The sequence below is a fragment of the Pelophylax lessonae genome (assembly GCF_965119305.1).
Source record: "Pelophylax lessonae genome assembly, chromosome: 6".
NCBI classification, from domain to species: domain Eukaryota; kingdom Metazoa; phylum Chordata; class Amphibia; order Anura; family Ranidae; genus Pelophylax; species Pelophylax lessonae.
The window spans coordinates 27,699,098-27,726,668 of NC_138773.1; the positions used below are offsets into that span (position 1 = coordinate 27,699,098).

General features: G+C 46.2%; 1 protein-coding gene across 1 annotated transcript in view; it reads right to left on the reverse strand.

Moving 5' to 3' along the window:
* Positions 1-16,733: 16,733 nt before the first annotated feature.
* LOC309557645 (uncharacterized protein) overlaps positions 16,734-27,571 on the reverse strand; it is a gene marked incomplete at both ends in the record, with an annotated part of 68,982 nt that continues 58,144 nt past the window's right edge. Inside the window, 3 exons of the mRNA XM_082260436.1 lie at positions 16,734-17,061; positions 22,996-23,158; positions 25,256-25,450. Coding sequence (XP_082116562.1) covers positions 16,734-17,061; positions 22,996-23,158; positions 25,256-25,450 — 686 coding nt within the window. The remainder of the gene's footprint in view (positions 17,062-22,995; positions 23,159-25,255; positions 25,451-27,571) is intronic.

A 27,571-nucleotide genomic window follows, 5' to 3' on the forward strand; every position in this document is an offset into this window, starting at 1 on the left:
TCGGTGCTGTGCTACCTATATCAATCAATTAATCAAAAAAACACAGATACACTCACTCAACCCCAAAGTCAGCAATGCAAAGGTAACAACAACACCAAATGTTGCTGCTTGTTGCACGATAAACTTTACCACCAAGCTATAGAGAAAAATACTTTTACACTGCAACAAAGCAACAACAATCCAAAGAACAATTCATAAGCAAACAATATATGGAAGCCACAGATATGCATCCAACTTTCAAATTAATGACAGTAAATTAATTCCATACCACACTATCCACTGAGGTTCACAACAACTACACAAAAAAAAGCAATTCAATAAACACTTATCAGCAAGTAAAACTATACAGAAAATTCTAAGATACAATGCTCCACAGTTATGACTATGTATATCAGCCACGTCAAGCCCCTCCTACCTGGCTCGCCAAATATATAAGAAAACAGGGGTAATAAACAAATAATAATATGGACATTAATACATAATATCAATCTTAATAACCTACTCCCACTCCTCACTGTTCTTTTAGGGGTAGGTCAGCAATGAAACACACAACACAAACTGTAGGCGAAAAAAAAATTATATTTCACCAATAATTAAACATGAACATCTTTGTTATTAACAAGGAGTTATTACATACTGCCATACTCTAGATCACAGGTGTCAAACACAAGGCCCCTGGGCCGAATTCGGCCCACCGGGCCATTTCATGTGGCCCTCGCAACCAGGGCTTTTTTTTTTCAGCTGGAACGTCGTGGAACTCCATTCCGCCACCTCTGGGCTTTTGCAGATCCCTGCTTACCCTGCATGCATTCACTGTGGGGCACAGGAGTGCCGTCCACTGATCTCCCTGCAACCGAGAAAGACGCAGAGCCACCTACACTGCCGGAAGGTACTTAGAGCCAGACAGCCAGTGGCCCCCACACCTTCTTTAATATCAAAGGTATGTTACAATGCTGGAAAGCACTTTGCCTCACTTGCAAACATGTCACACATGGCCAAAAAGATTTTTCTATCGGTCATTGATGGACGCAGTTCTCTCTGATTCATATCAGTAGGGTTATACTGCCCCCTACAGGAGTAGGACACTAGGCAGAAAAAAGTTCTGGCTACGCCTATGGGTACACCCTCTCTCTTCCTGCATAGGATGTCAGTTTTAATCTGCCTAGTCAGGAGTAAGGACTTAGTTCCTTGCTGGGATCTTTGGTCCTGGCATAAAAGTATTTTTTATGTAGAATTTTTTTTTTTAGCTAGCCTTTTTTCTCCGGGATCTTTAAGCAATTATGCTAGGCTGGGTGACAGGCTGGATCCCTATATCCAGTGGTCACCCCAGTCTGGCCAGCGAGCGCGCCCAGGCCTTAGCTCCATGCTGGGTCGGCCGCGACATAGTCCCACTGGACGGGTACTGGTACCACGAGTTAAATGTCTCGCCAGGACGCACACGACAGGGTCTAGGCTTATGTCGCAGCGTTCCTATTTGGCCCGATAGACCCCCTACTTCGGTTTCGTGGGGTCCTGTCAAGAGATGGCACCCGCCTGTGTTCCTGGTATGGTGAGTAAAAGTCCCCCTCTTTCCCTGGCGGATTTTAAGGTGGAAATGGGCCCTAACCCTAGGATGGTTGGATCCTCACACTCCTGGGTTTCCCTCTGTCCTGTTGTGAACCCCCCCTCCTCTCCACATCCCACATGCGGGACTTTTTGGGCCTACCTGAGGCTGGGGCATAGTGTTCAGGCCGCATGGGGGGCCTGGGGGAGTGCGCCGTCCACAGCGCTCAAACAATCATGGGGGGGAGGCTTGGTGGGGTCCCCCCTGTGGGTCCCGATTCCTGCGCGGGGCCGCCATTTTGATGTAGCCTCTGTCTGCTTCTATGACGGTGGCCATCTTGGTGCACCTGTTTTCGGCCATTTTGCAGTAGATTTTTTGCTGTGAAGGCCGGTGGGAGTGCCTGGAGGTGTTCTTTTGTTGGGAGTAGCCCCTCCCTTCACCCAGCAGTTCCCTGGCTCACTGACTTTCTTTGGGCCACCACTGAGACCCTCCTAATCTGAGTGTTATACTGGCGACAGTTGAGTCATAAGGGTAGTCTCTCCCTCTATGTGGGGGTTCGCCTGACCTCCGAGGGGCGCTGTAGCACTGCGGGGTCGCTTCTTTTAAAAAAACAAATGTCACTTTTGACTTTTGTCATTTTTTTTAAATTTTGCTGGCGGGTTCCTCAGGTTCAGTATGGACCCTGCAGGTCATTTGTTCCCACCTGACCCCCTCACGGAGGCCGCAGGGCCTTCCGGATCTCCACTGTATGTGATTGCCTTTTTGGCAATTTGGGAAGCATTTGGGCCCGGGTAGAGGTGGGAGGTGCGGGCTGTGCCTGGGGCGCAGGTAGCATCTGGCACTCACATGCCATCCAGAGCAGCTTATTTTTGCTAGCATGCTCATGTAGGATGGGACCATCTGAGACTTTCCCCTGGGGTGTCTAAGTGGCTGCTAGACGTTACCCTTTTGGGGAGTCTCTGGTACAGAGGACTGTTCCGCCTTTGGTGGACGAACGGTCTCTTGCTGTCCAGGACTACGGTGGAGGAATCCCCGTCCTCTTAGGACTGTGGGGATAGGATAGGATGGTGCAGGCTGTAGCCCGCGATTTGTACTCCCTGGCGTAGTCTGCACTGGGAACATGTTCATGATTGCCCTTGCACGCAGACTCTGCCTGATGGGCGGAGTTTAACGCTGTGACTTGGTGTGGGACAAGTCCCTCTTGCCCTGGGGGAGCTGTTGGACCAGCTGGTGCAGGGGCGTTTGCGATGCCGCGCTGGATGATGCTCCTTTGTATGGGTCACCTGTTGGTTTTGGCGGTGGTTGTCTGGCGTATAATTGTCCGAAGTGCTGGTCTGCGGATCACACTTCTAAGAAGGCCTTAATGAATCTCCCTTTTCAGGGGGATCGCCTGTCTTGCGCTGCCCTGGATGACGTTATATAAGGGTCTCACGGGGGGGGGGGGGGAGTGCTTTTCTTCCACAGGCTAACAAGGGTAAGGGCCTGCGTCGTAGATGGGGTTCCTCCCTTTCAGCTCACAAACAGTTTCTCGTCCCTCGATTTTGCGAAGTCCTTCAAGACTTCCTCGGGTGGCTCCAAACGACCCTGGTCTGGCGAACAAGAGATCAGTGTTTTTCTGGACCTGCGGACAAGGTCTACTCGGCCTGAAGGTGCGCCCTCACCCATCTAGGGGGTGGGGGGAGTCCTTGCCGATTCTAGGATCTGCGGCTGGCCCGGATCCCAGGCAGCTGGGTTCAGGAGGTCATGCGGTCCAGTTGCAAGATCGAGTTTCAATCCATTTTTTTCCGGTGAGGTTTTCCCTTAAAAAATGTACAGCTGTCCCCGGATCGCTTGGAGGCCCTCTGTGGGGTAGTTCAGGCTCTGGTTCAACCAGCTGGACCTAATGGCCCTTTGGATGGTTCCGTGTGGATCAAAAATTCAAGTTGGTATCGGTTTTCATGATGGTGGCTTCCCTACATCAGGGGGATTCCTGGCCTCCATAGACATCAAGGATGCCTACCTTCACATCCCATTATGTGACACCTACGGGTTCTCCATTTTCTTTTGCCACGGGGAAGGATACTAAGGTCTTTACAGAGGTGTTGGCTCCAGTCCTGGCGCTGTTGTGGCAACGGGGCATATCGGTCTTGGTTTCCTGGCCGATCTGCTTCTCCGTTTAGTGTCCCCTACGGTGCGGACAACAGAGTTGGAAGTCACCATGAGAACTCTTTAGGAGTTCAGGTGGGTTCTGATCCTTCTGAAATCATCCCTGGACCCTTCCATGGGACTGGACTGTCTGGGCCTGACCTTGGACTCGTCCTCAGTCAGGGTGTTTCTCCCTCGGGGGAAGAACCTCTTGGAACTTCAGATTCGGCTGTTGCTGTCCCGCATATGGTCATCCCTTCGGGCCTGCATGCGAGTTCTGGGACTGCTGGTGTCATCTTTCAAGATGGTCATTTGCACTCAATCCCTCCCGGGGTTTCCCCAGACGGCAATCCTTCTTGAATGGGACTAGAATCTCTGGATTTACGGATCCGGCTGACCAGGGAGTCTTGTTCTGGAATCTCCCCCCCCCCTTTTAGTGGACAATTGTCACCGTGGATGCAAGTCTGTGTCTGGATGGGGTGGTGTCCTTGGCGGGTTCTCTGCTTTGGGAGTATGGTCCCTGGAGGATCCAGATTACTGATTACTGTCCTGGAGCTGAGAGCGATCCGGCTTTGCCTAGTTCAGTGGATCGGGTACCTGTAGCTGTCCGGTGCACGTTCAATCGACTACGCCTTGACTGTGGCTTATGTCTTCACCAAGGGGGCACCAAGGGTGTCCTTGCGGCCTTGGGAGTGACCATTATTCTTTTGGCAGAGCACATTGTTCCGGCTTTCTCTGCTGTTCCCTTTCTGGGTGTGGAAAAATTGACAGGCAGATTGCCTCAGTCGAGAGGCCTTGGATGCAAGGGAATGGTCCCTTCATCTGGAGGTGTTCCAGCAGTTGTGCCTTCATTGGGGGCACTCCAGACAGGGTCCTGTTGGCGTAGCATCTACAGGATAGTGCAGAGGTCGTGGCCCGCTTCCTGAGACCCTCTGGCTGGTGCAGTGGTGGCACCATGGGTTTTGTCATAGGCAAAACCATTCGCTAGGTTCAAAATGAACGATGCTGAGAAGTTTGGCATGGTCGTCTGCGCACGGCTGTTTGCCGGCATGGTCGTGTGAGAGGGCTCACGGATGGGCCAAGGTCAGTATCAGCTGCTGTCTGCCTTCCTCCTCTCAAGTTGCTGCAAGGATGCTTCGCAGGATTGTGGGGGAAGGGATTTCGGTCTTTATCGTGGTTCCGGACCGGCCTCTTCGGGCTTGGTACACCGACCTGGTCAGGCTTGCCACTGACGCTCCTTGGAGAATTCCTCTCACAGAGGGATTATTGTCTCCAGGGCCAATCTCCCGTCTAGCTTTATGGTCGCTGGCTTGCCGACTTGGCTGTTGAAAGCCAGGTGTTGAAAGACAGAGGATTGTCTGTCAGTGATTCCCACCCTGCCTAAAGCGTGGGAAGCATCTTCTAGGATCATTTTTTCATCATATGAGACAGTCGTGTTTTGTGTGGTGTGTGTGTCTCCTTGGGCTCCCCCTCGCTCTTACTCAGTGGTCGAACCTTAGCTTTCTTCAATGGGAGTTGATTAAAAGTTGTCCTTGAGTACTGTCAAGGGTCGGGTTTTGGCTTTGGCAATTTTCTTCCAAAGGTCGTTGGCCGCCCGTTTCCTGGTGCTTAACTTCTACCAGGGAGTGCGACACTTGGTTCTTCCGGTGCGACCTCTGTCACCAACTGGGGACCTTGGTTCAGTGCAGTCTGTTCTTCAAGACCCTCCTTTTGTGAGTAGCGAGGGTATCTCCTGCCTACCTTATTGCAGAAGGTGGCCTTCTTGGTTGCTTTCACTCTGCATGCAGGGGGTCGGCACTGGAGACATTGTCCTGTCATTCTCCCTATATGTTGGTTCATGGGGCCAAGTGGTAGTTTGTCCGGATCCGTCCTTCCCTACCGGAGGTGGTTTCTAGTATTCACTTGCAAGAGGACATTGTATTACCATCTTGTGTCATAAGCCCCCTCGTCTTACGGAATGTGCGCTGCATGCTCTGGATAGAGTTCGGGCACTCAGGGTGTACTTGGCGACTACTGAGTCTTTCCATAAGTCAGGTTCGCTCTCTGTGCTCACGGATGGCCTAAGAACAGGGCTGCCTGCGTCTGCTGCGACTATTTCCAAAAGGATCGGACAGTCGGGGGTGTGTGCTTCTTAGATTAAGGGTCAGGTCCTACCTTTCCCTGTTTCGGCGCGTTCTGCTTCCTGGGCCTTTCGCCATACAGGCATCTGTGCTTCGGGTTGCAAGATGACTACCTGGTCGTTTGTTCACACTTTTACTTCGTTTTATAAGGTGGATGTGCTGGCATCTGCAGATGCTTTTGGCCTTCCTTAAGGGTGTTTACTGTTTGTTTCAGGTGGGCCTTATCTTTTGTTCTGATGAGTCCTATGTTGCCTGGTTGGCTATGTTTAGCCTTGGGGACTTGCTCCTTTCTGCTGTTCCCACCCCTCATTTTATGGCACTGCTTTGGGACGTCCCTACTGATATGAATCAGAGAGAACTGCATCCGTCAATGAACGATAGAGAAAACTGGATTTTTGACTTACCATAAAATCCTTTTCTCTTAAGTTTATTGACGGATGCAGTACCCGCCCCTCTATTTTTGAGTTGGGTTGGTGTTTCTTTCTTTTTTTGTTTACAAAAGTTTTTATTAGAAAGTCAAAAAATAAACCATACAGTACAATACTGAAATACAAATAAGTGTAAAAAAGATGGGTATTGGAAATACAATCATGATATACAGTGCCTTGCGAGAGTATTCGGCCCCCTTGAACTTTGCGACCTTTTGCCACATTTCAGGCTTCAAACATAAAGATATAAAACTGTAACTTTTTGTGAAGAATCAACAACAAGTGGGACACAATCCTGAAGTGGAACGAAATTTATTGGATATTTCAAACTTTTTTAACAAATAAAAAACTGAAAAATTGGGCGTGCAAAATTATTCAGCCCCCTTAAGTTAATACTTTGTAGCGCCACCTTTTGCTGCGATTACAGCTGTAAGTCGCTTGGGGTATGTCTCTATCAGTTTTGCACATCGAGAGACTGAAATGTTTGCCCATTCCTCCTTGCAAAACAGCTCGAGCTCAGTGAGGTTGGATGAAGAGCGTTTGTGAACAGCAGTTTTCAGTTCTTTCCACAGATTCTCGATTGGATTTAGGTCTGGACTTTGACTTGGCCATTCTAACACCTGGATATGTTTATTTGTGAACCATTCCATTGTAGATTTTGCTTTATGTTTTGGATCATTGTCTTGTTGGAAGACAAATCTCCGTCCCAGTCTCAGGTCTTTTGCAGACTCTATCCGGTTTTCTTCCAGAATGGTCCTGTATTTGGCTCCATCCATCTTCCCATCAATTTTAACCATCTTCCCTGTCCCTGCTGAAGAAAAGCAGGCCCAAACCACGATGCTGCCACCACCATGTTTGACAGTGGGGATGGTGTGTTCAGGGTGATGAGCTGTGTTGCTTTTACGCCAAACATAAGATTTTGCATTGTTACCAAAAAGTTCAATTTTGGTTTCATCTGACCAGAGCACCTTCTTCCACATGTTTGGTGTGTCTCCCAGGTGGCTTGTGGCAAACTTTAAACTACACTTTTTATGGATATCTTTAAGAAATGGCTTTCTTCTTGCCACTCTTCCATAAAGGCCAGATTTGTGCAGTATACGACTGATTGTTGTCCTATGGATAGAGTCTCCCACCTCAGCCAGGGCCGGCCCTACCATGGGTCCCGGTGGGACCATGGGACCCAGGCGGCACTTAGAAAGGGGCGGCCCCCGGCCGCCTCTTCTCTTCGGCTATTGCTAAAAGAAAAAAAAAAAAAAAAGGTCCGCGGCTGGCCTGACATGCACACTGCGCATGTGCCGCCGGCCGCCGCTGCTCGGAAAAGCCCGTAAACGTTCGGCTATTTCCGGGAATAGCCGAACATGTACGGACTTTACCGAGCGGCGGCGGCGGGCGGCACATGCGCAGTGTGCATGTCAGGCTGGCCGCGGACCTTGTGCCGATGTTCGTTTCCCCAGGCACTCGGCTCTGATCGGAACTCCGCCTCCCCAGCACACATGGATTCCGCCCCTCCAGCTTCCACCAGCCTTCTGAACTCCAGCTCCGCCTCCCCAGCACACATGGATTCCGCCCCTCCAGCTTCCTTCAGCCTTCTGCACTCCAGCTCCGCCTCCCCAGCCATTTTTAAATCCTAAGGCGCCCTTTAGGAACAGGTAAGTGAGACTGCTCCATACACAGCCACACTACCTGCCATTATGCGGGGCTACATGCATACTACAGAAGATGCAGTGCTGCGGGCATGGTACATGCCCACAGCACTGCATCTCCTGTAGTATGCCCGCAGACCCGCATTCTCCTGCACCATGCCCACACCCTGCATTCTCCTGCACCATGCCCGCACCCTGCATTCTCCTGCACCATGCCCGCAGCCCCACATTCTCCTGCACCATGCCCGCAGTTCCGCATTCTCCTGCACCATGCCCGCAGCCCCGCATTCTCCTGTACCATGCCCGCAGCCCCGCATTCTCCTGTACCATGCCCGCAGCCCCGCATTCTCCTGTACCATGCCCGCAGCCCCGCATTCTCCTGAACCATGCCCACAGCCCCGCATTCTCCTGTACCATGCCCGCAGCCCCGCATTCTCCTGTACCATGTCCGCCGCCCCGCGTTCTTCTGTACCATGCCCGCAGCCTTGCATTCTCCTGTACCATGCCCACAGCCCTGTTTTCTCCTGTACCATGCCTACAGCCCTGCATTCTTCTGTATTATGCCCGCAGCACTGCATTCTCCTGTACCATGCCCGTAGCCCTGCATTCTCCTGTACCATGCCCTCAGCCCTGCATTCTCCTGTACCATGCCCGCAGCACTGCATTCTCCTGTACCATGCCCGCAGCACTGCATTCTCCTGTACCATGCCCTCAGCCCTGCATTCTCCTGTACCATTCCCGCAGCCCTGCATTCTCCTGTACCATGTCCTCAGCCCTGCATTCTCCTGTACCATGCCCTCGGCCCTGCATTCTCCTGTACCATGTCCTAGGCCCTGCATTCTCCTGTACCATTCCCGCAGCCCTGCATTCTCCTGTACCATGCCCGCAGCCCTGCAGGGCACTGTGGCACTATAGACAGTAGAAAGCCTGGTGCGCTCATCTGCCCAGTGTCAACTGCTCTGTCCTGCTCTTTCATAGTTCTATAGAATGTGGGGGCCTCTTGGAGGGCGTGAATTTTTTTTTTGGGGGGGCAGCATTTCATTCTCGGACCCAGGCAGCACAATGTCTTGGGCCAGCCCTGACCTCAGCTATAGATCTCTGCAGTTCATCCAGAGCGATCATGGGACTCTTGGCTGCATCTCTGATCAGTCTTCTCCTTGTATGAGCTGAAAGTTTAGAGGGATGGCCAGGTCTTTGTAAATTTGCAGTGGTCTGATACTCCTTCCATTTCAATATTATCGCTTGCACAGTGCTCCTCGGGATGTTTAAAGCTTGGGAAATCTTTTTGTATCCAAATCCGGCTTTAAACTTCTCCACAACAGTATCTCGGACCTGCCTGGTGTGTTCCTTGTTCTTCATGATGCTCTCTACGCTTTAAACGGACCTCTGAGACTATCACAGTGCAGGTGCATTTATACGGAGACTTGATTACACACAGGTGGATTCTATTTATCATCATTAGTCATTTAGGTCAACATTGGATCATACAGAGATCGTCACTGAACTTCTGGAGAGAGTTTGCTGCACTGAAAGTAAAGGGGCTGAATAATTTTGCACGCCCAATTTTTCAGTTTTTTATTTGTTAAAAAAGTTTGAAATATCCAATAAATTTCGTTCCACTTCATGATTGTGTCCCACTTGTTGATTCTTCACAAAAAATTAAAGTTTTATATCTTTATGTTTGAAGCCTGAAATGTGGCAAAAGGTCGCAAAGTTCAAGGGGGCCGAATACTCTCGCAAGGCACTGTATATCATGATTGTATTTCCAATACCCATCTTTTTTACACTTATTTGTATTTCAGTATTGTACTGTATGGTTTATTTTTTGACTTTCTAATAAAAACTTTTGTAAGCAAAGCACTGTACATGCATTACATAGAAGCCATTGTCAAATATAGTGAGCCTACAGCGTTATTGAGAACATGAGATCATATAGAGGACTAAGGCACTACTGAAGAACAGTCATCCCAGATATCCCATTTATCATGGAAGGTTGACATAGAACCATGCAAAGAATGAAAAACTCATTCCGAGAGTTTGAGGACTTCCATCCTTGACATGACCTGAGGCCAAAGTAGAGTCGATGATCTCCAATTAAAGGCAATCATCCACTGGATGGCGCCCATTAAAGTGTGCAATAACCTAGACTAGGAAGAGGGGACACCAGGTATATGAGCGAAAAGGAGGCAGATTTTAGGTGTAATGGTAATATTTCTACCAGATAGTTGAGACATTTTGAGCTTGACCTGTTCCCAAATTACCTGCAGTTGACCACAGCTCCAGAATAGGTGTAGAAGAGTACCCTCCTCTGAACAACCTCTAAAACAAAATGGGGATACAGAATGGTAGAAGGAATGAACCAAAGAAGGGGTCATGTACCATCTAATGAAAAGCTTAAGGGGTGTCTCTCTGCTCGTGCTGGAGCAAGTGCATTTGCGCAGGTTACGCAGCAAACCCTGCCAATCTAGAACCGCAAAAGTACAATTAAGGTCACGTTCCCAATTTAACATATATTTATGCTTCTCAGGGAGAGGAGATTCATTAAAGTGGTGGTACAAAGTTGAGATCAAACCCCTACCCCTGGGGGAGGTGTAGCAGATAACTTCAAATGGAGTATGAGGAGGGTGGAGATTCAGGGAACCCTGTGAACTAAAGAATTTTTTAATGACAGCGTAATTACCTGCTTCTGAGTTAGGGAGCTTGTTTATAGTGCGAAGCTGTTCGAATGAGCAAAAGGTATTGTTGATAGATAAAGCTTTAAGGGAAGTTAGGCCTCTGGTAATCCATTCCGGGCCAATCTACACCATTTGTTTCCCCTTGGCTACCAGATTGAGGCTTTTCAAGAGATCCAGTCTCCATACCACGCTTCATACCATTCACTTTAAGGTGAGCGGCCATTTTATACAGTGTTCGAATTCACTGTGGATATCTGTCACATCGGTGATATCATTGGAATTGAGTGCACATCACGTCACTCACATTACTGTCACATGCTGCTGTCTTTTGCATCGTTTTGCACAAAATTTTGAAGATGGAATTTTATTTATATTATCACTGTTTATTTGCTGCTATTTCTGCACCTTTTGTGCATTTATTGGAACACAGATTATTATACTTATGAGCACTTTAGAGATTTATTTATTGCATATAGCTCATTATATATACAGTATATTTTTGCTGATTTGCACTTTTGCACATATATTGCTATATAGATTTCTTTTGCTGATTTTGCACATATATTGTTACACGGATCTATTTATTACATCCACCAGCACCTTATAGATGTATATTTTATGATATTTTATTTGGCATAATTTACGCTATTTATTGATTTTACACTTGATGGACATATTTAATATACTGTATACATCTATTGGTGATACATTTTATGGAATTTAGCGCTGATTAAATAATTTATTCACATTAGAGGGGCATGCAATGCATAAAGTTAAAAAAACCTTCAGCCTTTAGAACCACTTTAACATTTATATAGAATTTATAAAGTGATTTAGTCAAGAATGGATAGGGAAGCTGCGTGCCATAACCAGTCACTTGGGGTTGTGTTGATTGTCATTGTACTTTTCATTATTTTTGTATGCCCCTCTGCAGATTTATTTGACATTTTACAGGAAATGATTTGATTGAGATCACCTTGATTTTAAATAGTTATTTTGGGTCAAGATGGTCCAAATAAAAACGATCTCCAATACTAACCAATGCAGCCATGGTGTGCACTGTAATATACTGCAGTAGTATCAGCTACATACAGTAGGCAGCAGAACGGGTGACTTATCATCTGCTGCAAAACCAAAATTAAACTAAATTGTGTCGCCCTGAAAGCTACTCTGCCATTCAGGAGAAGTCTTGAATCTTTATCAATGAATACATGGCTTCCTCTGATTGGTTAAGGTTGAAATGGAGACATCATTCTCCTGCCTCCCAACCTCAACCAATCAGAGAAAGCCTTGTATTCTTTAACCACTTGCTGACCGGGCCATAGCCGAATGACGGCTACATCTTGGTCAGTTAGTTCTGGGAGGGCATACTATGATGTCCTCCCAATTTGTGCTTCCCGCGCGCCCCCTAGGGGGGCGCACCCGGAAGTGCTTGTGCTCACGGATTGGGGTAAAGGGCCAATGACATCGGCCCTTCACCACGTGATCACTCTGTCCATTGATGGAGCGATCACTTGTCAACAAACTGGGGCATGTCCGGTTCAGCTCCTCCCCTCTCCTCTCATCGATTGGTACCGTGTATGAGGAGAGGAGGGAGCTTGTGCAGCAGTGCTTGTGGGCTGGATCTGAAGTTCCCACAGCGCTGATCTGTGCCCATTCATGACTTATCCATGCCTCATTCATGCTCATCCATGCTTCATTTATGTTCATCCGTGCTAATCCATGCCTCATCAGTGCCCATCCATGCATCACCCATGCCTCGTTCGCACCCATCTATGCCTCCTCCATTCCCACCCATGCCTAATCTGTGCCCATCCATGCCACATCAGTGGTCATCTGTGCCCATTCATGCCTCATCCATGCCACATCAGTGCCCATCCGTGCCTCATCAGTGCTCATCCGTGCCACATCCATGTATCATCCCTGCCCATCCATACCTCATGCATGCCACATCAGTAGTCATCCGTGCCTCATCCGTGCCCATCCATGCCACATCAGTGCTCATCCATGCCTCATCCATGCCACATCAGTGCTCATCTGTGCCATATCCATGCTCATCTGTGCAAAATCAGTGGCACTACAGTGCCCATCAGTGCCACTACAGTGCTCATCAGTGCCACTACAGTGACTCACAATAATGTAATATGTAGTCAGGAAATTAGATGTGTAATGTATGTCCCTAGAACACCTAAAAATGCTCCCTGCATGTTGGACCTCTGTATGCGGCCAGGCTGTGCAACAGTCTCACACATGTGGTATCCCCATTTTCAAGAGGAGTAGCAGAATGTATTTTGGGATGTAAGTTTTGCTATTTACATGATATGTGTTAGAAATATCTTTTAACCAGTTCTGGATCGGAAGGATTTGCCCCCTTAATGACCAGGCCATTTTTTGCGATTCGGCACTGCGTTACTTTAATGGAAAATTGCGCAGTCGTGCGGACGCTGTACCCAAATAAAATTGACGTCCTTTTTTTTTCCACAAATAGAGCTTTCTTTTGGTGGTATTTGATCACCTCTGCGATTTTTATTTTTTGCACTATAAATAAAAAGAGAGCGATAATTCTGAAGAAAAAAACAATATTATTCACTTTCTGCTATATAACATTCCCAAAAAAAAAAATTTAAAAATTCAAATTTTTTCATCCATTTCGGCCAATTTGTATTCTGCTACATATTTGTGGTAAAAAAAAAAATCGCAATAAGAGTATTTTGATTGGGTTGCGCAAAAGTTATCGCATCTACAAACTAGGGGAAAGATTTATGTAATTTTTATTGTTTTTTTTTTCCACTAGAAATGGCGGTGATCTGTGATTTTTAATGGGACTGCGACATTGGGGCGGACAGATTGGATCATTAAATTACGTTTTTTAAACTTTTGGGGGGACCAGTGACATTACTACAGTAATCAGTGCTAAAAATATGCACTGTTACTGTAATAATGACATTGTCAGGAAAGGGTTAACCTAGTGGGGAGTTGGGCTTTTGAAATGACCACAGAGACCTGTGATCCTATATAGAAGGATCAAAGGCGCTCTGTGATCATTCCAGAGAGAAGAACGGTCAGATGTGTTTACAACAGCTGCCCGTTCTTCTCTCTCAGAGGGGAGCGATTGCGGTGGCCGGCGGCAATCGCGGCCGCCGACCCCGTGCATCGGCATCCCCGCTGCCGATTGGGGGTGGGAGTGCACCACCGGCCTGCTAGCACCAGGCACTTGACCAACGTAGTACCACGTCGGTTCACACAGGAGGGGCTGCCTTCCGCAGTAAAACTAGGGCGGGCGGTCCGGAACTTTCTAAATTGAGAACTTTGTGTAAAAAAAAAAATGCATGCTCTTTTGCTTTCTACATTTTCCAAAAACTTGTGGAAAAAAATGACATGTTCAAAAGACTCATTATGCCTCCCAGATATTGTGTTGGGGTGTTTGCTTTCCAAAATGGGGTAATTTCTTGGGCCTCTGTATGTGGCCAGGCTGTGAAAAGGTCTTACACATGTGGTGTTGCCATACTCAGGAGGAGTAGCAGAATGTGTTTTAGGGTGTAGTTGCAAGTATGCATATGGCATGTGAGAGAAATAACCTGTTACTATGACCATTTTGTGAAAAAGAGAAAAATAAAATCTTCATTTTTAGAAGAATTTTGGGAAAAAATTACAACTTCAAAAAACTCACCATGCCTCTTACTAAATACATTGGAATGCTCTACTCGGCCCTGCTTAGCCCGGTTTGCTTTTCCACTGCTGGTACCGCATGGTACGGTGTTGGAACGGTTCGGTACGGTACGGTATGGTTTGCTTTTCCACTAAAGTAGTACTAAAGTTAAGTGGGTGGGATAACAACGGGGTGGGTGGGATTCTCTGACCAATCAGTGGCTAGTAGTGGCTGCATGCAAAGGATTGTGGGATATGGTACCAGTTTGGTACCTGTTGGAACCACAATGGAGTAGGTACTGTTTTTTCAGAGCCGTACCGTACCGTTCGGTTCCATGCAGTGGAAAAGCACCGCCGTACCGAACCGTTCCGACCCTATACCATGCGGTACCAGCAGTGGAAAAGCACAAAAGCGTGCCGAACCGTTCGGTTCCATGCAGTGGAAAAGCGCCATTAGTGTCTCAAGAAATGAGATCAGTCAGTACATCAAGTGTTATTAATTTTCAGTAATTAGAACCATAGCTTGTATACTCTATAACTTTCACAAAGACAAAATAATATACACTAATTTTGGTCATTTTTACCAAAGATATGTAGCAGTATAAATTTTGGCCAAAAATATTGAAGAAAACTTACTCATTTGCAATTTTTTATAACAGAAATGAAGAAAAATGCATTTTTTAAACCAAATTTTAGGTATTTTTTCATTTATAGCGCAACAAATGAAAAACCCAGTGGTGATTAAATGCCACAACAACAAAGCTCTATTTGTGTGAAAAAAGGGCAAAAATGTTGTATGAGTACAGTGTTGCATGACTGAGTAATTGTCATTCAAAATGTGAGAGCACTGAAAGCTGAAAATTGGTCTGTTGTCCCAAATTAAGTATTTAAAGGCAAAGTATTATTTTTTTTTTTTGTATACAAACTTTTTTATTAGGGTGAAAAAATTGTGGTACAAAAGCGTATATTAACAGTGAGGTAAACAACAATAAACAATAGTCATTGTTATAGAAAGTATGTATAAGTTCTTATGTCAGATATAATTAAACAATAGGATCAAGAAAAAATAAGACTTCGTATGAGTGGTACCGAGTAGCGGACCTATGACAATTTCCATAATACTGCATAAAGCAGTAAACATTCAAGAGTATATAGAGAACATATCGTTAAGTACAAAATGACTACAAATTACCAACTACATCTTTCACAATCACGTCGTAAAGATATATTTGTGATTAGGAACCCATCGATGGAAATAGAATGTTAGAGTGATCAAACCAAGGTTCCCATTTGTTATCATAGAATTTTGTTGAATTATAAATTACATGGAAATTTTTTCCATTTGGTTAATCGAAGAGAGTCTAGCCTTTAACCACTTTACCACTAGAGCATTTTGCTGTCTTACGTCTGGGCCACTTTTTGCGATTCGGCGCTGTGCGACTTTAACTGACAATTGCGCGGTCATGCGACGCCGTACCCAAATGAAATTTACATCCTTTTTTTCCCACAAACAGAGCTTTCTTTTGGTGGTATTTGATCACCTGTGCGATTTTTACTTTTTGCGCTATAAACAAAAAAAGAGCGTTTATTTTGAAAAAATAACAATATTTTTAACATTTTTTTTATATGAAATTCCCCCCAAAAAAGATGTAAAAACCAATTTTTTTTTTTAATTTTTGGCCAATTTGTTTTCTGCTACCCATGTTTGGTAAAAAAAAAATCGCAATAAGCGTATTTTGATTGGTTTGCGCAAAAGTTATTGCGTTTACTAACTAAGGGAAAGATTTCTGTCATTTTTGGTGTTTTTTTTTTAACGAGTAATGGCGGCGATCTGCGATTTTTTTTTGCGGGACTGCGACATTTCAGCGGACAGATCAGACCCTTGACTGACATTTTTGACACTTTTGGGGGTACCAGTGACATTACTGCAGTAATCAGTGCTATAAATATGCACTGTTACTGTAAAAATGACACTGGCAGGGAAGGGGTTAATTTTATTGGAGAGGGAGGGGTTAATGTATGCCTGGTGCTTACTGACGTGTGTGGGGGGAGGTGACTGAGTGACACAGGGACAGATCAGATGTTGAGCTATGCTGAACACTCCGATCTGTCACTCCCTGTCACTTAGGAGATCCGCCCGCTCTGTTTACACAGGCGGGCGGATCTACAAACTGGATTCCCCGACGATCGGGGCAGAGCAGCGGCGATCGCCGCCGCTCCTCCCCTGGCCCAACTCCCGATGTGACTGAAAACAGCGGGAGAGAGCCTCCGGCGGCACGCGAGCGCCGCATACAGGGGGAGGAGTCTAGCGACGTAGGTTAAAAAGCTCTTTTTATAGGTTATAAAGTCAAAATATACCTGAAATTCTATTTTAAGCATTGCCATTCAAATAGAAAATCTGCATGGTCTAATATAAGATATTGTAAGCAAAAAGAAAAACATTTTAATGGGACTTAAAACTACTGTAGCTCCCAGTATCACATGCAGAATTCTAAAAAGAATAATGGGAACTCATGCATGGAGAAGATTGGCTTGAGCTTGGAATTATTAGATTACTGCCATGCTGGATAATGTGCCCTGGGCACAGGGATAACATTGGAATTAAGTGATGGCACAACTGGCTTTGAATACTTCTCAAAAATGTTAATCATTTCGATTTTCAATTTAGGTTTGTTTTCTAATGGAATTTCCCTAATCTTTTTCAAGAATGATAAAAGGAACAATTTATCATCATCCATTTCAGTTGACATGTTATCCTGTGAAAAACTTTCGGATACAGCTTGAAGACCTTGCTTAGATGTCTCAGTCTTGTGTGCTGCAGCTTGTTTATTATTCGGTCTGCGTTCATCATGATTTTCAGAATCCACATTGGAAGTTGTTCTATCAAAATCAAAAACAGTTATAGTTTGTAAGACATTATAAAAGCCTTTTATATAGATATATATATATATCAGTGGCAGCTGGTGCTCAAAATTTGGGGGGGGGGGGCGCAAACAGAAAAATGTAATAGCCATTGCTTTGCGGCAAAAAAACGCTGTAAAAAATTGCGTGACTTTGAGGTCACAAAAGTGTGAAAGGGGTCTTCAGTAATTAAGGCATAGCGTGCCCCCTTTCAATGCACAGAGATCAGCGTGCCCCCTTTCAATGCACAGAGACCAGCGTGCCCCCTTTCAATGCACAGTGACCAGTGTGCCCCTTTTCAATGCACAGTGACCAGTGTGCCCCTTTTCAATGCACAGGGACCAGCGTGCCCCCTTTCAATGCACAGGGACCAGCGTGCCCCTTTTCAATGCACAGGGACCAGCGTGCCCCCTTTCAATGCACAGGGACCTGCGTGCCCCCTTTCAATGCACAGAGACCAGCGTGCCCCCTTTCAATGCACAGAGACCTGCGTGCCCCCTTTCAATGCGCAGAGACCTGCGTGCCCCCTTTCAATGCGCAGGGACCTGCGTGCCCCCTTTCAATGCGCAGGGACCTGCGTGCCCCCTTTCAATGCACAGGGACCTGCATGCCCCCTTTCAATGCACAGGGACCAGCGTGCCCCCTTTCAATGCACAGAGACCAGTGTGCCCCCTTTCAATGCACAGAGATCAGCGTGCCCCCTTTCAATGCACAGAGATCAGCGTGCCCTCTTTCAATGCAGAGATGCCAGCGTGCCCCTTTTCAATGCAGAGATGCCAGCGTGCCCCTTTTCAATGCAGAGATCAGCGTGCCCCTATTCAATGCAGAGATGCCAGTGTGCCCCCTTTCAATGCAGAGATACCAGCGTGCCCCCTTTCAATGCAGAGATACCAGCATGCCCCCTTCAATGCAGAGATCATCGTGCTCCCTTCAATGCAGAGATCATCATGCCCCCTTTCAATGCACAGAGACCAGCGTGCCCCCTTTCAATGCACAGAGACCAGCGTGCCCCCTTCAATGCAGAGATGCCAGCATGCCCCCTTTCAATGCAGAGATGCCAGCGTACCCCCTTTCAATGCAGAGATACCAGCATGCCCCCTTCAATGCAGAGATCATCGTCCCCCCTTCAATGCAGAGATCATCGTGCCCCCTTTCAATGCAGAGATGCCAGCGTGCCCCCTTTCAATGCACAGAGACCAGCGTGCCCCCTTTCAATGCACAGAGACCAGCGTGCCCCCTTCAATGCAGAGATGCCAGCGTGCCCCCTTCAATGCAGAGATGCCAGCGTGACCCTTTTCAATGCAGAGATGCCAGCGTGCCCCTTTTCAATGCAGAGATCAGCGTGCCCCTATTCAATGCAGAGATGCCAGTGTGCCCCCTTTCAATGCAGAGATACCAGCGTGCCCCCTTTCAATGCAGAGATACCAGCATGCCCCCTTCAATGCAGAGATCATCGTGCTCCCTTCAATGCAGAGATCATCATGCCCCCTTTCAATGCACAGAGACCAGCGTGCCCCCTTTCAATGCACAGAGACCAGCGTGCCCCCTTCAATGCAGAGATGCCAGCGTGCCCCCTTCAATGCAGAGATGCCAGCGTGCCCCCTTCAATGCAGAGATGCCAGCGTGACCCTTTTCAATGCAGAGATGCCAGCGTGCCCCTTTTCAATGCAGAGATCAGCGTGCCCCTATTCAATGCAGAGATGCCAGTGTGCCCCCTTTCAATGCAGAGATACCAGCGTGCCCCCTTTCAATGCAGAGATACCAGCATGCCCCCTTCAATGCAGAGATCATCGTGCTCCCTTCAATGCAGAGATCATCATGCCCCCTTTCAATGCACAGAGACCAGCGTGCCCCCTTTCAATGCACAGAGACCAGCGTGCCCCCTTCAATGCAGAGATGCCAGCATGCCCCCTTTCAATGCAGAGATGCCAGCGTACCCCCTTTCAATGCAGAGATACCAGCATGCCCCCTTCAATGCAGAGATCATCGTCCCCCCTTCAATGCAGAGATCATCGTGCCCCCTTTCAATGCAGAGATGCCAGCGTGCCCCCTTTCAATGCACAGAGACCAGCGTGCCCCCTTTCAATGCACAGAGACCAGCGTGCCCCCTTCAATGCAGAGATGCCAGCGTGCCCCCTTCAATGCAGAGATGCCAGCGTGACCCCTTTCAATGTAGAGATACCAGCGTGCCCCCTTTCAATGCAGAGATGCCAGCGTGCCCCCTTTCAATGAAGAGATGCCAGCGTGCCCCCTTTCAATGCAGAGATACCAGCGTGCCCCCTTTCAATGCAGAGATGCCATTGTGCCCCCTTTCAATGCAGAGATGCCATCGTGCCCCCTTTCAATGCAGAGATGCCAGCGTGCCCTCTTTCAATGCAGAGTGAACAGTGTGCCAAGCCCCCCCCCATTGAACTCCATACATCCGGCGCCCCACATGGAGATTAGGGGGCCGGACGCATGGATGGGGGGGCGGCACACCTGCGCCCCCAACGCACCGGCCGCCACTGATATATATATATATACATATATATATATATATATATATATATATACATATACATACTAATGAAAAAAAATTGGGTAATGGATGGAAGAAAAAACAAACACAGTAAAATTTGCAGAGGTTAGTGGTCACAAAATATGCCCCTAAATCTGTGATTAGTTGAAGCAATAAAAATGATCCTAAAGACGACCATACATGAGTCAAAGCTTGGCTGGTTCAGCAGAATTTGGATTGATGCATGGGCACCGAGGTTGTACAGAAGTCTATTAAATTAATTGTGTACAACCAGCTTGCCAGGTTTTTCCTGAACTAATAGTGCTGCAGCTATAGCTGGCAACACTAATAATTGTGTACACACTAGCACTATGGGAGGGATTTTTCCTTCAATACTGACTGTGTTGATGGGGGAATCAAGCAATTTTCTTTCCTTCCACCTGTGGTGGAAGGAAAGAAAATTGCATAATCTATGGGCTGCTTAACCACTTGTCGCCCGTCCACTGTCAACTGACGGCGGAGCAGTGCGGCTCTCGTTCTGGGACAATGTCATATGATGGCACCCCAAAATGGCCGCTTGTGCAACCCCGATCTTGGTAGAAAGCCAATGACGTGCCTTTTTACCCTTGTGATCGGCTGTGTTCAATCACAGCCGGTCACATGTAAATGAGGAAGTGGCCTTTATCGGTGCTCTTTGCTTCACACTGTCAGAGCGTGTGGCGAGGAGAGCTGATCACTGGCTCCTTCTCGAAGGGGTGACCAGGACATGTAATCAGGGCATTGATCATCAGTGCCCTAATTACAGTAAAGGCCCAGCAGTTCCCATCAGTGACACCAATCAGTGCCCACCAGTGACCCCAATCAGTGCCCATCAGTGACACCAATCAGTGCCCATCAGTGACCCCAATCAGTGCCCATCAGTGCCTGCTCATCTGTGCTTCCCATCAGTGCCGCATATCAGTGCCCATCAGTGCTGCCCACCTGTGCTGCCTATCAGTGCTCATCAGTGCCACATATCAGTGCCACCTATCAGTGCCCATCAGTGTGACATATTAGTGCCTCCTTATTAGTGCCCATCAGTGCCACCTAATCAGTGCCCATCAGCGCAGCTTATCAGTGCTGCCTCATCAGCATACATTAGTGACGGGGAAAAATTACTTATTTACAAAATTTACTGTCAGAAACTAAGAAAACCTTTTTTTTTTTTCAAAATTTTCAGTCTTTTTTCTTTTTATTTCTAGTAAAATATAGAAAACCCAGTGGTTATTAAATGCCACTAACTAAAGCTCCATTTATGTGGAAAAAAAAATGATAAAAATGTAATTCGATTACAGTGTTGTATGACCGCGCAATTGTCATTCAAAGTGTGACAGCGCTGAAAGTTGAAAATTGGCCTGGGCAGGAAGGGGGTGAAAGTGCCCGGTAGGCAAGTGGTTAAGTCAGGGTCAGTGGAAAAAGTCCAAAAAAACGACATTCATGCATTAACTAATCACAGCCATGGGTCGATGGGAATAAGAAATCCTGTAACATCTGTGGTGAAATGGTGCCTCTGTGTTAGGGGTAGTGGTGCATTTAGGTTTTGTGCTGCCCTAGGCCTGAATACACCTATGCTAATTTAAATATGACCCAGCCTTTCCTGTCAAGACCACACCCCTTCCAGTTTAAGACCCCCCCCCCATCATCTGCAAACACCATTCCCTTCCTCTTTAACTCCTTCTCCCTGGATGGACGTCATATGACGTCCGTAAACTTTGCGGGGGTATATCGGGATGATGCCTTCCCGGTACCGTGGTTTAAAGCCGACGGTCGGCTTTCCATCGGTACCGACCGATGCGGCTCGGGAGCCGCTTGATCGTTACCCGGGGGGCGGGAGGGGACGTCCCCCCCTCCCGCCGCCTACCGCGGCTTTTACCGGGGCTCCCGTCCCACCGGGAGCCCCGAGCACCCAGCCGGCGCGTGCGCCGGCTGGATGGAGTTCCGATCAATGTCGGAAACGGCTTCGATCGGGTCTCCGATGACGTAACCCGGAGGCGGCGTCCATGACGTCACTTCCGGGTTAGTGTGCTGCAAAAGGCGGCAAATTTGAAAATGGCTGTATGCAAAAACGCATTTTTCGGCGTTTTGCATACAGGGAAGTGTAGTGGAGGGGTTTGGGGTCTTTTAGACCCCCGATCCCTCCATAAAGTGTACCTGTCACTAGATATTGCTGTCACAAGGGATGTTTACATTGCTTGTGACCGCAATAAAAGTGATCAGATTTTTTATTTTTTTTAAAAACTGTAATAAAGTTAAAAAAATAAATAAAATAAATGGGAAAAAAAATTTAGCCGCCCCCGTCACCGTTAGCTCGCGCACAAAAAAAAAACGTATATGGAAGTCGAGCCGCAAATTAAATCGCTGTTCAAACCACACATGTGAGGTATCGCCGCGATCGCCAGAGCGTGAGAAATAATTTTTAAAAAAGAGCTACTCTCTAACTCTAAACTGGTAACCGTTAAATAAATTTAAAGTGTCGCCTATTGAGATCTCTATTGACCGTAGTTTGTCGCCATTCCACGGGGGGGGGGGGGGGGGGCGCAATTTTAAACCGTAACATGTTGGGTATCTATTTACTCGGCGTGACATCATCTTTCACAATATACAAAAAATTGGCTAACTTTACTGTTTAGTATTTTTTAAATGCAGTGAAATGTGATTTTTCAAATTTTTTCCCAAAAAAATGGCGTTTTAAAGACCGCTGAGCAAATACCGCGTGACAAAAAATATTGCAATGACCGCCATTTTATTCTCCAGAGTCTTTGCTAAAAAAATATATATAATGTTTGGGGGTTCTAAGTAGTTTTCTAGGAAAAAATACTGATTTTAACTTGTAAACAAAAAGTGTCCGAAATAGGCCTGGTGGGGAAGCGGTTAAGCTTCACCAACACAGCCCCTGCTGTGAATGGACCCTAAGCTGTGCTGAGAGGCTTTTGCTTGCTTCAAGTAAGTTTTCCATATCTATGCAAGTCTATTGGAATGCAAAATCTACATTAGGCACAGGTAAATGCAGGTCAGATGGAGGTCAGGTGCACCTGTCCATAAATTCTGAATGATCACTGAAACATCTCAAACTGATGTCAGAACAAATGCCAGCGCCAAGTGATAACAAAAGCACTTCCAGTGGTGGAAAGGCTCATATTCACCTGCTAAAATACCCCTAAATGACATCACATTGGGCCAGCAGATGGGGTCGGGCTAAATCCATATTTGTGGATTGTTGGACATACAATGCTGATCTGACAACACCAGTACCGCTGTCAGTGCCACCAATCCCAGGAGGAACACTGGGGATGGGGACGCCCAACTACAGTTCCATTTGATGGTGGTCATGTGACGTTCTCAAACCAGTTTAATAGTCAATGACGTTATTCACTTACTCTCTTTGATCCATTGTAGGTAGCAAGAAAAGAAGATGATCATAGTAACGGTACTTTGTCCTTTCGGATGGCCCTGGATCACTCTGGCTTTCATTGTTTTGTTTTTTATATTCTCTTTGGAAAGAATCTGCAAAGTTTCTCCATTTTTTGGGCAGTGCAATTACTGAAAAAAAAAAAAAGCAATTTTATCAGTTAATTGAAGAAAAAAAAAAAAAAAAAAAAACAGTATACGATGCTAAAATTGCTTATTATGATTATATTAATATCATATTAGTATCAAATGGCACTTTTCAACTGCAAGTACCGGCTCGGCTCTACTCGGCCCTGCTTGGCCCGGTTTGCTTTTCCACTGCTGGTACCGCATGGTACGGTGTTGGAACGGTTCGTTACGGTACGGTATGGTTTGCTTTTCCACTAAAGTAGTACTAAAGTTAAGTGGGGGGGATAACAACGGGGTGGGTGGGATTCTCTGACCAATCAGTGGCTAGTAGTGACTGCATGCAAAGGATTGTGGGATATGGTACCGGGTATGGTACCTCTTGGAACCACAATCGAGGTGGTACTGTTTTTGAGAGCTGTACTGTTTGGTTCCATGCAGTGGAAAAGCGCCACCGTACTGTACCGAACCGTTCCTACACCGTACCATGCGGTACCATGCAGTGGAAAAGCACGAAAGCGAGCCGAACCGTTCGGTTCCATGCAGTGGAAAAGCGCCAAAAGAGTATGTTACTCCAACATTTGATATTCCTGCAAAGCAAAATATATCTCTGCACTGTCGTGAGATGGCCGCAAATAAGTAATATATCTAACTTAAAAACAATCAAAAAAAGTGTGAAGCGCCAAAAAAATGTAAAAAAAGTGACAAACGATGCAATAAAAAAAATATTATGTGCAAACTTATATATAGTAAAATCCTCTCAGTGCTATAAGTCCCATACCAGGACGAAGTAAGTGAAAAACAGTAGAAAGTAGTGAAAAGTAGAAAAAGTCCAGTGTAATACTGTTCAAAAGCACACTGAAGGTAGAGGTATGCCCCGTACACACGTACCGATTGTCGGCCGTAAATATTCGGCCGACGACCGATCGGCCGATTGTAGGCTTGTTAGTATGATGCTTCCGACAGCCGACAGCGTATTTTCGGCCGAACAGAATTTGTCGTGCAGGCATTAAAACTTTTGTTGGCCAACACCAGAACGGCCGATTGTTCGCCAGTCAGTACAGATTTCGGCCGACAGACAGCAGATTAGCAAGACTAATGCTCAGAAAAGAAAAAAGACCAGGAAAGTTAACCATCACATGACATCACTTCTGCAGTCGGCTGTTGTTGGCCGACAAAATTCGTGTGCAGTCTTTTGCAGTTTTCAACAGACACGACAGCCCTGGACAAAAGACGGCCGATCGTTCGGCCGACGATCAGTACGTGTGTACGGGGCTTAAGGTAGTCCAATGAAGTGCTCCAAGGCCTTCCACCGCACCCCTGTGAAATGGACACTCACCAGAAAGGATGGCTGCTGTTACAGCAGCAAACACACATTCAGTAAATATCCGACATCCAGTTATCCAGCGACGCCCCTCATTAGGATTCAACTAGGGTAAATGGAGCTCGCCAAGATCCAAATAGTCTTCATAGTGTAGTAGTTAATAAAGTTGTTGTAAAATAAAAACCATAGTAAAATGTAAAAGTTTAGCATTTAGTGCCACTGCCGACCCAGGATCAGACAGGGGCATGACGTCAGGACTAGAATCTCCTCCCCAACGTGTTTCGTCCAATAGGACGTTATCAAGGGGTCCTGAATATCATTCCTGATATGCCGCTGCTGTACCCTTTACTTGTTGAGAAAGTATCCTGTTCTCTTTGTATTGCTTCCTTTGTGTGAAATACCTGGTGTTCCCTCTGCTTTCCTATTTCAAACTGACCACACTAGGCAGGACAGCTCATCCATTTTAGTGTGGTCAGATTTCTGGCTGTGCTGGAAACACAGCTTGCCTATTCTTCAATTACTAGGACTTTTGCTGACCCCCTGCACAGCTCTAAATTGGGAAGATCAGTGAACTGTTGTTTTTCTGTCCCCTGTTCACCCCCTGCAAGCACCACTCCCACTCTCTAAGCTCCTTATGCTGCTGAAACAGAGGTCATGTGATCACTTCTAAAAAAAAAAAAAGTATTCATGATGTTTTTTCATACGTATACAGTATATATACACAAATATTTCCCCATCTTAAACTGAATGGGTTGTTTTATAAAGTAAATGTTACTTACTTATTTCCTCTTTGTTTTTGGAATCCAGTTGTTCCCAGTCTTTGATCAGCTTACTTGCCACCTCTTTCCATAAATTCTTCTTCACTTCCTTGTCACAATTATGTGGATGATTTCGGTTATATAAAGCAGGACGGGCCTCAACCTCCTTAAAGAACCCAGCAGGATTCCGTAAAATTCCTGACAAAGCTGCAATCTCTGTATAAACAACCAGTATTTTGGATTATCAATGCAGTAGTAACCCCCTGTATCATTTATTTTTTTTCATTCATGAAAGTGTATTTTTCACGAAAAAAAATGCGTTTGAAAGACTGCTGCGCTAATACTGTATGACATAAAATATTGCAACAATTGCCATTTTATTCTCTAGGGTCTCTGCCACTTTAGGACCACCCGCCGGCAGGCAGCCGCTCCTGTGCAAACCGCCGTAGGTATAAGTCAGTCACGTGTAGGGAGCTAAGGGGCCTGACACCCGCGATCGCTCCCCGCTGAGAGAGAAGAACGGTCAGATGTTGTAAACACAGCCGACCGTCCTCCCTGAAATGATCACAGAGCGCCTGTGATCCTTCTATATAGCATCACATGTCTCTATGGCCATTTCACAAGCCACGCCCCCCACAGTTAGAATCACTCCCCTAGGCTCACATTTAACCCCTTGATCACCCAATTGTCCATTGAAGTAACGCAGTGCCGAATCGCAAAATATGGCCTGGTCATTAAGGGGGCAAATCCTTCCGGTCCAGAAGTGGCTGAAAAAAAGAAATAAATTATATATATATATATATATATATATATATGAATGTGTAAAGGTGCGCTGATAAATGTATAAATGAGCTTCAACCAAAGATCCAAATGTACTGGAATAAATTAATCGTGAAAATAAGTCTGGTGCGCTAAATACTAGGTGTCATTCCCAAGTGAAAAAACTTAGTGACAAAAATAAATAAGATGGCATTATACAAAAATATCTATCAAATATTCATCAAAGTGAAAAATAAATTCATAAATATGTGCTCCACATAAAATATTGTGCAAATTCCCAGCAAGGCAGGAGAGGAGTGAGAGTATTTTGGGACCGGATGGAGTGTGAGACCATAAGAGATTCGCAGCATATCTACCCCAGAGGGGATCAGGAGTGATGGGAGGAAGAAATACCAATAAGAAAATTATAATATGCTATAGAATTTTCAGCATCTGGTAAGAAGCCCATTCATGCTTTTTTTGAGAGGTGTGGGAAGAGAGTATATATTTTTCCTATCAGGAGGGGTCTATTCTCTGGAGGTGGCTGCCTTTTCACCCTTACATGAAATCTGCTGGTAAGAAGCCAACTTGCTAGGTGGTGAGTAGAGTTGAGCGGACACCTGGATGTCCATGTTCGGCGGGTTCGGCCGAACTTGAAAAAAAAGTCCGGGTCCGTGACTTTACCCGGACACCGAACCCCATTGAAGTCAATGGGGACCCGAACTTTCAGGCACTAAAATGGCTCTAAAAAACCAATGGAAAGGGCTAGAGTGCTGCAAATGGCAGCAAAACGTAGTTAAGAGCATGGCAAGTGGTCTTAAAAAAAAAAAAAAAATTCCCCTTTAACTTTGTAATTTTTAAATAGCAGATTAGAACAGCAATCTGTAGTAAAATATAGTTGAACGCTGCACACAACAGACTGATAAAAATATATTTTTTTCTCCCTCCTCCTCCTCAGTGGGCTCAAGTGAGGGCAAAAAGATCGTTCACTGCACCACCCCCCACACAGCAAAATCGATGTAGATTGCTAACGGACGATTGTTCTGTCCTGTGTCTCCTAATCTCTCCCTGCCTAATCTCTCCAGCCTGTCCCTAAAATGCTCAAATATCTTTCCCTGCCTACACTCCGACCTGTCCCTGCATTCTTTTCGGGCACAATGTTGTTTTTCCCTGTCTGTCCCTAATCAGCAGCAGCCAGCACCGTTGTGTGTGCTCTCTCCCTACACTAGAACAGACTGACGCACAGCGCGCTGTGTCTCTAGCTTATAAAGACCTGGGTCACATGCTTCAGCTGGCCAATCACAGCCATGCCATTAGTAGGCATGGCTGTGATGGTTTCTATGACACACCAGTTAAACGCTTGTTGATTGGCTGTTGAAAGCCCGCCATTAAAAGCGCGCCATTACATACAAAACAGGAAATAAAATTACCGAACACAGATTTTAAACCCGAACATACAGTAAAGTTTTCGGGTCCGTGTCCGGGTAGCAAAAATCCAATTATCCGGTACGAACACGAATAATACAGTCCGTGTTCGCTCAACACTAGTGGTGGGATATTGAATTGTCACATCAACAC